Source organism: Phaenicophaeus curvirostris, chromosome 5 (assembly GCF_032191515.1).
Source record: "Phaenicophaeus curvirostris isolate KB17595 chromosome 5, BPBGC_Pcur_1.0, whole genome shotgun sequence".
In the NCBI taxonomy this organism is placed as follows: domain Eukaryota; kingdom Metazoa; phylum Chordata; class Aves; order Cuculiformes; family Cuculidae; genus Phaenicophaeus; species Phaenicophaeus curvirostris.
In genome coordinates, this window is record NC_091396.1 from 67,226,021 (window position 1) to 67,238,302 (window position 12,282).

At 55.3% G+C, this 12,282-nt stretch overlaps 2 protein-coding genes across 2 annotated transcripts; both read left to right on the top strand.

The window, feature by feature from the left end:
* Positions 1-1,787: 1,787 nt before the first annotated feature.
* On the top strand, positions 1,788-3,401 carry LOC138721387 (inositol 1,4,5-trisphosphate receptor-interacting protein-like 1). Its single transcript, XM_069858420.1, has one exon. It carries the CDS (start codon positions 1,788-1,790, stop codon positions 3,399-3,401), a length of 1,614 nt encoding a protein of 537 aa, XP_069714521.1.
* Positions 3,402-8,912: 5,511 nt separating this feature from the next.
* On the top strand, positions 8,913-10,526 carry LOC138721388 (inositol 1,4,5-trisphosphate receptor-interacting protein-like 1). The gene has a single exon (XM_069858421.1). The coding sequence runs from the start codon at positions 8,913-8,915 to the stop codon at positions 10,524-10,526; it is 1,614 nt and encodes a 537-aa protein (XP_069714522.1).
* The last annotated feature ends 1,756 nt before the right edge of the window (positions 10,527-12,282 follow it).

Sequence of the window (12,282 nt, forward strand, 5' to 3'; positions counted from 1 at the left end):
TAGGCTCAGCCAGCACGGGTTCATGAAAGGACTGTCCTGCTTGACCTGTCTGATCTCCTTCTATGACCAGCTGACCCGCTCGGTGCCTGAGGGAGAAGCTGTGGATGTTTTCTACCTGCACTTCAGTAAAGCCTTTGACACCGTTTGCCACTGCCTTCTCCTAGAGGAACTGGCAGCTCATGGCTTAGGTGTGCACTTAGGTGGGTAAAACACTGACTGGATGGTGGAGCCCAGGGTGTGGTTGGGAAGGGAATTCAATCCTTTGGTGGCCGGTCACAAGCGGTATTGTCCAGGGCTCAGTGTTGGGGCCAGTCTTGTTTAAGATCTTTATTGTTCATCTGGATGAGGGGATTCAGTGCTCCCTAGGTAACTCCGCAGATGACACAAAATTAGAATCATAGAATCATACAATCACTAGGTTGGAAAAGACCCACCAGATCATCCAGTCCAACCATTCTTATCAACCACTAAACCATGCCCCTCAGCACCTCGTCCACCTGTCCCTCAAACAGCTCCAGGGAAGGTGGCTCAACCCCCTCCCTGGGCAGCCTCTGCCAGTGCCCAATGACCCTTTCCGTGAAAAATTTTTTCCTAATTTCCAGACTGACCCTCCCCTGGCGGAGCTTGAGGCTATTCCCCCTCGTCCTCCCCTGACACTTGGGAGAAGAGGCCAGCTCCCTCCTCTCCACAACCTCCTCTCAGGTAGTTATAGAGAGCAATGAGGTCTCCCCTCAGCCTCCTCTTTTCCAGGCTTAACACCCCCAGTTCTCTCAGCCGTTCCTCATAAGGCCTGTTCTCCAGCCCCATCACCAGCTTCGTTGATCTTCTCTGGACTCGCTCCAGAGCCTCAACATCCTTCTTGTGGTGAGGGGCCCAGAACTGAACACAGGATTCGAGGAGCGGTCTCACCAGTGCCGAGTCCAGAGGGAGAAGAACCTCCCTGGACCTGCTGGTCACGCTGTTTCTGATCCAAGCCAAGATGCCTTTGGCCTTCTTGGCCACCTGGGCCACTGCTGGTTCATTCATGTTGGCGTGCTTGAGGGCAAGAAGCCTCTCCAGTGGGATGGGGACAGGACAGATTATGGTCCCAGGTCGATTCTATGGGGTTCCAAAAGGCAGAATCCCGGGGCCAGCACTTCAGTCACAACTGCCCCATGAATCACTCCAGGGCTGGGAAAGAGCCGCTGGAAAGCTGCCTGGAGGAAAAGCACCTGGTGATGCAGGTCAACAGTGGCTGAGCATGAGGCAGTAGGGTTTCCGGAGGCCAAGACGGGCAAGAGCATCCTGGCGTGGGTCAGAAATGGTGTGGCCAGCAGGAGCAGGGAATGGACAGGTGAAAGTCGCTGAGCCGGGGGGCAAAGGCTGGGGCTGGCTGGGGGGTGAGCCCGTGGTGTGCTCCGGTTCCCGTGGTGTGCTCCGGTTCCCGTGGTGTGCTCCGGTGCCTGTGACATCACAAAGGACGAGGGACCACGGGGTAGGTTATAAAGGCACCGACAGGCAGCCCTGGCCATTGCGGCGTGGGAGAGTGGTGAGTGCACACGTGGCGGGAGGCTGGGCTGGACGAGGGCTGGGGCCGAACCGTGGGTCCCAGGGAGGGTCGGCTCTGTCCCAGCACCGAGGACCCTGACGCTGGCAGGAGCACCTTGGGCAGGGAGCAGTTCAAAGGCATCGCTGCCTCCCAGCTGCCTCGTCCCCACTCCTGCCTGCCCCAAAGGTCCCTCTCCCCTGCCACCAGCTCCCTCCAGCCCAGCCCCTCTGAAGCCCTCTTCTCCTTCCTCCTGCAGGCCATGGCTGCCACAGCATTCCTCGTCCGTGTGTTCCTATCCCTCATCCCGGGCCTGCCGATGGCTGGTGATGATCTGGATGAGGCCACGCGTGAGCGCATTGCACGGCATGCCCTGTTTCTGGAGAAGGAGGCGGCTCGGCTATGGCAGGTGGTAGAGGAGAGGTCCCTGGAGCTGAAGACACAGAAGCAGTGGGACGTTGCCAGGGTAGCACTGCACTCTACTGCCTTGCAGCAGTGGCACCTCTGGGTGATTGCTGGAGGCCTGGTCCTGCTCTTGGGCCTCTGCTGGTGCTTTAGGAAAAGGAGCCGTGCGGCAGACAGCAGCAGCGCTGAGGAAAGAGCTGGCTGCAAAACGTTGAAGGTGGAGGAGGAGGAGGAGGAAGAAGAGGAGGTGGAGGAGGAAGAGAAGGAGGTTGAAGAGGAGGAGGAAGAAAGTGAAGGAGAAGGTTCTGATGATGAGAGGGATCGGGTTGGGATTTCTGAAAGGCGCTCTTGCAGGCCAGTGCAGTATGTGATGTACAGTTGCCTGGTGGTGGAGGATCTGGTGGATGAACTCCTCTCGGTCGTCCACAAGCAGTTGTGTGAGAGTTTCTACCCTGTGCCGCCACAAGCCATCAGTGTGGGCACTTCCTTCGAAGGCTGGTTTCCCTGTGATGGTGATGCTGTCCACCAGCTGCTCCTGCCCCTGAAGGCACCTCGCGGCCACACCTTCAACCTGGAGCTTGGCACCGCAAGGGAGATGCCAGCAGGAGACCCCCGCATCCACGTGGAGCTGGAGTGCACCTGCACAGGGCAGCAGATGAAGGAGAACATGACCTGCTTCCTCCACCATTCTCGGAAGGACATCACAAAAAACCAGGACCCCAGCCTCCTACACACCCTCTGCACAGGCTGCTACCTAGATGTGCACAAAACTGCCCACTGGTTCCAGAACCTCACGACGTCAGCCTGGAGGGATGTGCCTCAGCTGTGTCGCTACAACATGAAGACTCTGCCCTCCAGCCGGTCCTGCAGGCTGGAGCTGACAAGTGCCTCTGGAAGAACCTTCTTCATTGAGTTGATCTTTGGGGTGCAGCACGGAGACTCGGACATCTTCCTAAGTAGCCAGGCTCCAGACGACACCTCCACCCCAAGCACTACGTGGCCAGTGACCTACGCTGTGGCCGAGGCAAAGTTCTTCAAGTATGTGGCCAGGCAGGTGCCACCCGGCCGTGTCCACCTCAAATGCCTTCACTACTGCGCCCACGTCCTGACGGGCACAAGCTTTTCCACCTATACCTTCAAGACAGCTGTCATGCACCTCCTGACCACAATCCCCTTCTCAGATTGGCGCAGCAGGTATGTGCTACTGCGGCTGCGAGACATCATGCTATACATGCACTGCTGCCTGAAGGAGAAGTGCCTCAAACACTTCTTCCTTGGCAATGAGAACGTGCCCGAGGAGATAAGCTTGCCGCCGTCCTTCAGAAAGGCCGAGCCACTCAATCTCTTCCAACGCCTCACACAGGATCTAGCGGCCTATGCCGAGGCGTTGCGTGATTTCCAACAGCTGCAATATCAATTCGTAAGGCTGTGTGAGGAGACGTTGAAAGAGGTCTCCATGCACAGAGTCTAATTGTTGGTCTCACAGTTGATAGCAGGTGACATCCTCACACGTGATGTGGAGAGGTAGACGGTGTATTGTATTGTTGCGAGTTTAAGCAAGCGCCTGACTGGCACTTGACACACCACAGGAGAAAGACTGTGCTAAGAACCATGAGGAACGGTGTTGTCAAAGGCAGAAGCAGATGGAGAAGAAGATGGGCTTTCTCAACTGTGTTTCCCATCCAAGTTACAAACTGTCCTATTGGAAGTGTCCTTCTCCAAAAAGGGAAGGTGGCCAAAGAGAGCCAAAGGACAAGTGAGGAGGACAAAGAAAGACAAAGTAATGACCCTTAGAAGAGGGAAGGACCCTTGACTGGGGTTTGCACGTGAGCACTCGGGGAGTTGCTGCCACACGTCTCCTCCAGAGCAAAAGCGCACTCGGGGCGGTAGGTCCCGATGCAGCTGAAGAGCCCCTTGCGAGGAGGCTTGTGCCAGAGACTCCTGTTTCCCCTACACGGCGACCGTCCCCGTCTCTTGGAGGGAATCCATTCCTTCCGGGCTATTTACCCTGTACAAAGTTGCCAATAAATGGTGTGTTTGAACAAAGGCTGCGTCTCTGCGTGTCTGTGCATCACTCTCCCAGGGGCCGTGGGCATAGGGTGCTGGCTGCTCAGCTGCCGCAGAGCCGAGGAGCATTTCCAGAAGGACTGGGGCACTGGGCTCTGCTTTCACCGCTTCCCCCAGCTCTCTGCGCTCCCACGTTGAGCCGACGGGAATAGTTTGTCCCCCTCCCCAGCTGTGCACGTTGCCTTTGTGTCATGGGGATCCTGAAGTGCCTTCCTTGGGATCCAGGGGCAACTCATCCTGGTAGGCAGTAGCATGTCCATCTATACCTTCAAGACAGCTGTGATGCATCTCCTGACCACCGCAGGCCCGTCAGGTTGGGACACAGTTCCCACTCCCCTGCCCTGGGCAGGGACATCCCACTAGATCAGGCAGCCCAAGGCCCCATCCAGCCTGGCCTTGAAGACCTCCAGGGATGGGGCAGCCACCACTACCCTTGGCAACCCATTCCAGTGTCTCACCACTGTCACGGTGAAGAAATCCTTCCTAATGTCTAGTCTAAATCACCCCCTCTCCAGTTCATACCCGTTCCTCTTTGTCCTATCACCACAAGCCTTTAGGAACAGTCCCTCTCCAGCTTTCCTGTAGGCCCCTTTCAAGTCACAGTAAGATCTCCTCAGAGCCTTCTCTGCTCCAGACTGAACAACCCCAACTCTCTCAGCCTGTCCTCGTATGGGAGGTGCTGTAGCCCCTCTTCACGTGCTTTGACTGCCCCAAGAGGAGTTACAAGCCGCAAGAGATGTTTGGCAAGCTGAATTCAGAGAGCAGAAAGCGCAGACCGAAAAAGTGGCTGAGCAATTGAATGGGTAAAGTCTCTCCCTGCCACAAATTGCAGCCGCTGTTTGATGAGCAGATTCAAATGACATGTCCACAAAATGCTGGTAGACAATGGTGGACAAGTTGTTATTTCCAACCAACGTCCTTCCTGGAATCACGCATGTTTTGTGAAACAATTAATGGAACCTGCTGTCCAAGCGTTACGACCCGGTATCGTTACAGTACAGTTTATTATACAATAGCGGCATTACAAGGCCATGATTGTGGATTATTAGTCTTATTACAATTATTACAATATCACATAGGGTAAGGTTTGAGAAGCAAAAGTGTCATGGGAGACAGTACTTAAGGGCAAGGAAGCCCATGAAGGCTGGGAGCTCTTCCAAAAGGAAATCCTAGCGGCTCAGGAGAAAGCCATCCCCACGTTCCGGAAAAGAAGCCGGCAGGGGAAAAAACAGCTTGGTTGAACAGAGAGATCTTGAGTGATATCAAGAAGAAGAGAAATGTCTATGGGCTCTGGAAGAGGGGACAGGCCTCTAGGGTGGACTACAGGAGGGAAGTGAGATTGTGTAGAGAAAAAATCAGAAGGGCTAAGGCTCAGCTAGAAATCAGATTGGCAAAGTCTGTGAAAGAGAACAAAAAAATCTTTCTATAAATATATAAATAATAAAAGGAGGGCTAGGGAGACCATACAGTCCCTATTAGATGCAGAAGGAATAACAGTGACAGGGGATGAGGAAAAGGCTGAGGTATTTAACACCTTCTTTGCCTCAGTCTTTAATTGTAAAGAAAGTCGTTCCGTCTGTGTACAAACCCAGGAGCTAGAGGAGCAAAATGAGGCTCCCGTGATCCAAGAGGAGGTGGTCAGAGCCTTGCTAGCCCGACTAGGCAGCCACAAGTCTATGGGGCCGGGTGGGATTCATCCAAGTGTATTGAAGGAGCTGGGGGATGTGCTGGCCAAAGCCCTTTCCATCATCTTCCAACAGTCCTGGAAGACTGGGGAAGTCCCACTGGACTGGAGGCTGATGTTGTGCCCGTCTACAAGAAGGGCCGCAGGGAGGATCCAGGGAACTCCAGGCCTGTCAGTCTGACCTCAGTGCCAGGGAAAGTTATGGAGCAGGTGATCTTGAGTGCTATCATGAAGCACATGCAAGAGAACCGGGTGATCAGGCCCAGTCCACACGGGTTCACACAAGGCAGGTCTTGCCAAACTAACCTGATCACCTTCTATGACCAAGTGACTCGGCTGCTGGATGAGGGAAAGGCTGTGGATGTATCTTCCTGGACTTCAGAAAAGCCTTTGAGAGAGTTTCTCCCAGCATTGTGCTTGAGAAACTGTCACCTCTGGGCTGGACAGGCACACACTCTCCTGGGTGGAAAACTGGTTGGCTGGAGGGCCCAGAGAGTGGTGGGAAATGGTGTGAAATCCAGCTGGAGGCCAGTGACAAGTGGGGTTCCCCAGGGCTCAGTGCTGGGCCCAGCCCTGTTCAATGTCTTTATCAATGACCTGGATGAAGGCATCGAGTGCACCCTTAGCAAGTTTGCGGACGACACTAAGCTGGATGGAAGTGTGGATCTGCTGGAGGGTAGGGAGGTTCCAAAGGGATCTGAACAGGCAGGACCACTGGGCAGAAACGGTGTGACCAGCAGGTCCAGGGAGGTTCTTCTCCCTCTGGACTCGGCACTGGTGAGACCGCTCCTCGAATCCTGTGTTCAGTTCTGGGCCCCTCCCCACAAGAAGGATGTTGAGGCTCTGGAGCGAGTCCAGAGAAGATCAATGAAGCTGGTGATGGGGCTGGAGAACAGGCCTTATGAGGAACGGCTGAGAGAGCTGGGGGTGTTTAGCCTGGAGAAGAGGAGGCTGAGGGGAGACCTCATTGCTCCCTCCAACTACCTGAGAGGAGGTTGTGGAGAGGAGGGAGCTGGGCTCTTCTCCCAAGTGTCAGGGGACAGGACGAGAGGGAATGGCCTCAAGCTCGGCCAGGGGAGGATTAGGCTGGACATTAGGAAAACATTTTTCACGGAAAGGGTCATTGGGCACTGGCAGAGGCTGCCCAGGGAGGGGGTTGAGTCACCTTCCCTGGAGGTGTGTAAGGGACGGGTGGATGAGGTGCTAAGGGGCATGGGTTAGTGTTTGATAGGAATGGTTGGCCTTGATGATCCGGTGGGTCTCTTCCAACGTGGTTATTTGATGCTTCTATGATTCTAAGCCGGACGTGGGATCCGAAGAAGACAGAGTCAGCCCTGGTGTGCAGGAGACTTGATTTGCTGCAGACATTTTGATTGCCACCCTGCATCCTGCTGCAGTCCCCTTGACTGTGCTCACCAAGCACGTGCACCACAAGCAGGGGATTAGGCTCAGCCAGCACGGGTTCATGAAAGGACTGTCCTGCTTGACCTGTCTGATCTCCTTCTATGACCAGCTGACCCGCTCGGTGCCTGAGGGAGAAGCTGTGGATGTTTTCTACCTGCACTTCAGTAAAGCCTTTGACACCGTTTGCCACTGCCTTCTCCTAGAGGAACTGGCAGCTCATGGCTTAGGTGTGCACTTAGGTGGGTAAAACACTGACTGGATGGTGGAGCCCAGGGTGTGGTTGGGAAGGGAATTCAATCCTTTGGTGGCCGGTCACAAGCGGTATTGTCCAGGGCTCAGTGTTGGGGCCAGTCTTGTTTAAGATCTTTATTGTTCATCTGGATGAGGGGATTCAGTGCTCCCTAGGTAACTCCGCAGATGACACAAAATTAGAATCATAGAATCATACAATCAGTAGGTTGGAAAAGACCCACCAGATCATCCAGTCCAACCATTCTTATCAACCACTAAACCATGCCCCTCAGCACCTCGTCCACCTGTCCCTCAAACAGCTCCAGGGAAGGTGGCTCAACCCCCTCCCTGGGCAGCCTCTGCCAGTGCCCAATGACCCTTTCCGTGAAAAATTTTTTCCTAATTTCCAGACTGACCCTCCCCTGGCGGAGCTTGAGGCTATTCCCCCTCGTCCTCCCCTGACACTTGGGAGAAGAGGCCAGCTCCCTCCTCTCCACAACCTCCTCTCAGGTAGTTATAGAGAGCAATGAGGTCTCCCCTCAGCCTCCTCTTTTCCAGGCTTAACACCCCCAGCTCTCTCAGCCGTTCCTCATAAGGCCTGTTCTCCAGCCCCATCACCAGCTTCGTTGATCTTCTCTGGACTCGCTCCAGAGCCTCAACATCCTTCTTGTGGTGAGGGGCCCAGAACTGAACACAGGATTCGAGGAGCGGTCTCACCAGTGCCGAGTCCAGAGGGAGAAGAACCTCCCTGGACCTGCTGGTCACGCCGTTTCTGATCCAAGCCAAGATGCCTTTGGCCTTCTTGGCCACCTGGGCCACTGCTGGTTCATTCATGTTGGCGTGCTTGAGGGCAAGAAGCCTCTCCAGTGGAATGGGGACAGGACAGATTATGGTCCCAGGTCGATTCTATGGGGTTCAAAAAGGCAGAATCCCAGGGCCAGCACTTCAGTCACAACTGCCCCATGAATCACTCCAGGGCTGGGAAAGAGCCGCTGGAAAGCTGCCTGGAGGAAAAGCACCTGGTGGTGCAGGTCAACAGTGGCTGAGCATGAGGCAGTAGGGGTTCCGGTGGCCAAGACGGGCAAGAGCATCCTGGCGTGGGTCAGAAATGGTGTGGCCAGCAGGAGCAGGGAAGGGACAGGTGAAAGTCGCTGAGCCGGGGGGGCAAAGGCTGGGGCTGGCTGGGGGGTGAGCCCGTGGTGTGCTCTGGTTCCCGTGGTGTGCTCCGGTTCCCGTGGTGTGCTCCGGTGCCTGTGACATCACAAAGGACGAGGGACCACGGGGTAGGTTATAAAGGCACCGACAGGCAGCCCTGGCCATTGCGGCGTGGGAGAGTGGTGAGTGCACACGTGGCGGGAGGCTGGGCTGGACGAGGGCTGGGGCCGAACCGTGGGTCCCAGGGAGGGTCGGCTCTGTCCCAGCACCGAGGCCCCTGACGCTGGCAGGAGCACCTTGGGCAGGGAGCGGTTCAAAGGCATCGCTGCCTCCCAGCTGCCTCGTCCCCACTCCTGCCTGCCCCAAAGGTCCCTCTCCCCTGCCACCAGCTCCCTCCAGCCCAGCCCCTCTGAAGCCCTCTTCTCCTTCCTCCTGCAGGCCATGGCTGCCACAGCATTCCTCGTCCGTGTGTTCCTATCCCTCATCCCGGGCCTGCCGATGGCTGGTGATGATCTGGATGAGGCCACGCGTGAGCGCATGGCACGGCATGCCCTGTTTCTGGAGAAGGAGGCGGCTCGGCTATGGCAGGTGGTAGAGGAGAGGTCCCTGGAGCTGAAGACACAGAAGCAGTGGGACGTTGCCAGGGTAGCACTGCACTCTACTGCCTTGCAGCAGTGGCACCTCTGGGTGATTGCTGGAGGCCTGGTCCTGCTCTTGGGCCTCTGCTGGTGCTTTAGGAAAAGGAGCCGTGCGGCAGACAGCAGCAGCGCTGAGGAAAGGGCTGGCTGCAAAACGTTGAAGGTGGAGGAGGAGGAGGAGGAAGAAGAGGAGGTGGAGGAGGAAGAGAAGGAGGTTGAAGAGGAGGAGGAAGAAAGTGAAGGAGAAGGTTCTGATGATGAGAGGGATCGGGTTGGGATTTCTGAAAGGCGCTCTTGCAGGCCAGTGCAGTATGTGATGTACAGTTGCCTGGTGGTGGAGGATCTGGTGGATGAACTCCTCTCGGTTGTCCACAAGCAGTTGTGTGAGAGTTTCTACCCTGTGCCGCCACAAGCCATCAGTGTGGGCACTTCCTTCGAAGGCTGGTTTCCCTGTGATGGTGATGCTGTCCACCAGCTGCTCCTGCCCCTGAAGGCACCTCGCGGCCACACCTTCAACCTGGAGCTTGGCACCGCAAGGGAGATGCCAGCAGGAGACCCCCGCATCCACGTGGAGCTGGAGTGCACCTGCACAGGGCAGCAGATGAAGGAGAACATGACCTGCTTCCTCCACCATTCTCGGAAGGACATCACAAAAAACCAGGACCCCAGCCTCCTACACACCCTCTGCACAGGCTGCTACCTAGATGTGCACAAAACTGCCCACTGGTTCCAGAACCTCACAATGTCAGCCTGGAGGGATGTGCCTCAGCTGTGTTGCTACAACATGAAGACTCTGCCCTCCAGCCGGTCCTGCAGGCTGGAGCTGACAAGTGCCTCTGGAAGAACCTTCTTCATTGAGTTGATCTTTGGGGTGCAGCACGGAGACTCGGACATCTTCCTAAGTAGCCAGGCTCCAGACGACACCTCCACCCCAAGCACTACGTGGCCAGTGACCTACGCTGTGGCCGAGGCAAAGTTCTTCAAGTATGTGGCCAGGCAGGTGCCACCCGGCCGTGTCCACCTCAAATGCCTTCACTACTGCGCCCACGTCCTGACGGGCACAAGCTTTTCCACCTATACCTTCAAGACAGCTGTCATGCACCTCCTGACCACAATCCCCTTCTCAGATTGGCGCAGCAGGTATGTGCTACTGCGGCTGCGAGACATCATGCTATACATGCACTGCTGCCTGAAGGAGAAGTGCCTCAAACACTTCTTCCTTGGCAATGAGAACGTGCCCGAGGAGATAAGCTTGCCGCCGTCCTTCAGAAAGGCCGAGCCACTCAATCTCTTCCAACGCCTCACACAGGATCTAGCGGCCTATGCCGAGGCGTTGCGTGATTTCCAACAGCTGCAATATCAATTCGTAAGGCTGTGTGAGGAGACGTTGAAAGAGGTCTCCATGCACAGAGTCTAATTGTTGGTCTCACAGTTGATAGCAGGTGACATCCTCACACGTGATGTGGAGAGGTAGACGGTGTATTGTATTGTTGCGAGTTTAAGCAAGCGCCTGACTGGCACTTGACACACCACAGGAGAAAGACTGTGCTAAGAACCATGAGGAACGGTGTTGTCAAAGGCAGAAGCAGATGGAGAAGAAGATGGGCTTTCTCAACTGTGTTTCCCATCCAAGTTACAAACTGTCCTATTGGAAGTGTCCTTCTCCAAAAAGGGAAGGTGGCCAAAGAGAGCCAAAGGACAAGTGAGGAGGACAAAGAAAGACAAAGTAATGACCCTTAGAAGAGGGAAGGACCCTTGACTGGGGTTTGCACGTGAGCACTCGGGGAGTTGCTGCCACACGTCTCCTCCAGAGCAAAAGCGCACTCGGGGCGGTAGGTCCCGATGAAGCTGAAGAGCCCCTTGCGAGGAGGCTTGTGCCAGAGACTCCTGTTTCCCCTACACGGCGACCGTCCCCGTCTCTTGGAGGGAATCCATTCCCTCCGGGCTATTTACCCTGTACAAAGTTGCCAATAAATGGTGTGTTTGAACAAAGGCTGCGTCTCTGCGTGTCTGTGCATCACTCTCCCAGGGGCCGTGGGCATAGGGTGCTGGCTGCTCAGCTGCCGCAGAGCCGAGGAGCATTTCCAGAAGGACTGGGGCACTGGGCTCTGCTTTCACCGATTCCCCCAGCTCTCTGCGCTCCCACGTTGAGCCGACGGGAATAGTTTGTCCCCCTCCCCAGCTGTGCACGTTGCCTTTGTGTCATGGGGATCCTGAAGTGCCTTCCTTGGGATCCAGGGGCAACTCATCCTGGTAGGCAGTAGCTCGTCCATCTATACCTTCAAGACAGCTGTGATGCATCTCCTGACCACCGCAGGCCCGTCAGGTTGGGACACAGTTCCCACTCCCCTGCCCTGGGCAGGGACATCCCACTAGATCAGGCAGCCCAAGGCCCCATCCAGCCTGGCCTTGAAGACCTCCAGGGATGGGGCAGCCACCACTACCCTTGGCAACCCGTTCCAGTGTCTCACCACTGTCACGGTGAAGAAATTCTTCCTAATGTCTAGTCTAAATCACCCCCTCTCCAGTTCATACCCGTTCCTCTTTGTCCTATCACCACAAGCCTTTAGGAACAGTCCCTCTCCAGCTTTCCTGTAGGCCCCTTTCAAGTCACGGTAAGATCTCCTCAGAGCCTTCTCTGCTCCAGACTGAACAACCCCAACTCTCTCAGCCTGTCCTCGTATGGGAGGTGCTGTAGCCCCTCTTCACGTGCTTTGACTGCCCCAAGAGGAGTTACAAGCTGCAAGAGATGTTTGGCAAGCTGAATTCAGAGAGCAGAAAGCGCAGACCGAAAAAGTGGCTGAGCAATTGAATGGGTAAAGTCTCTCCCTGCCACAAATTGCAGCCGCTGTTTGATGAGCAGATTCAAATGACATGTCCACAAAATGCTGGTAGAGAATGGTGGACAAGTTTTTATTTCCAACCAACGTCCTTCCTGGAATCACGCATGTTTTGTGAAACAATTAATGGAACCTGCTGTCCAAGCGTTACGACCCGGTATCGTTACAGTACAGTTTATTATACAATAGCGGCATTACAAGGCCATGATTGTGGATTATTAGTCTTATTACAATTATTACAATATCACATAGGGTAAGGTTTGAGAAGCAAAAGTGTCATGGGAGACAGTACTTAAGGGCAAGGAAGCCCATGAAGGCTGGGAGCTCTTCCAA

Coding starts and splice junctions, on each gene's coding strand:
- LOC138721387 (XM_069858420.1), top strand. CDS start 1,788: ATGGCTGCCACAGCATTCCTCGTCCGTGTGTTCCTATCCCTCATCCCG.
- LOC138721388 (XM_069858421.1), top strand. CDS start 8,913: ATGGCTGCCACAGCATTCCTCGTCCGTGTGTTCCTATCCCTCATCCCG.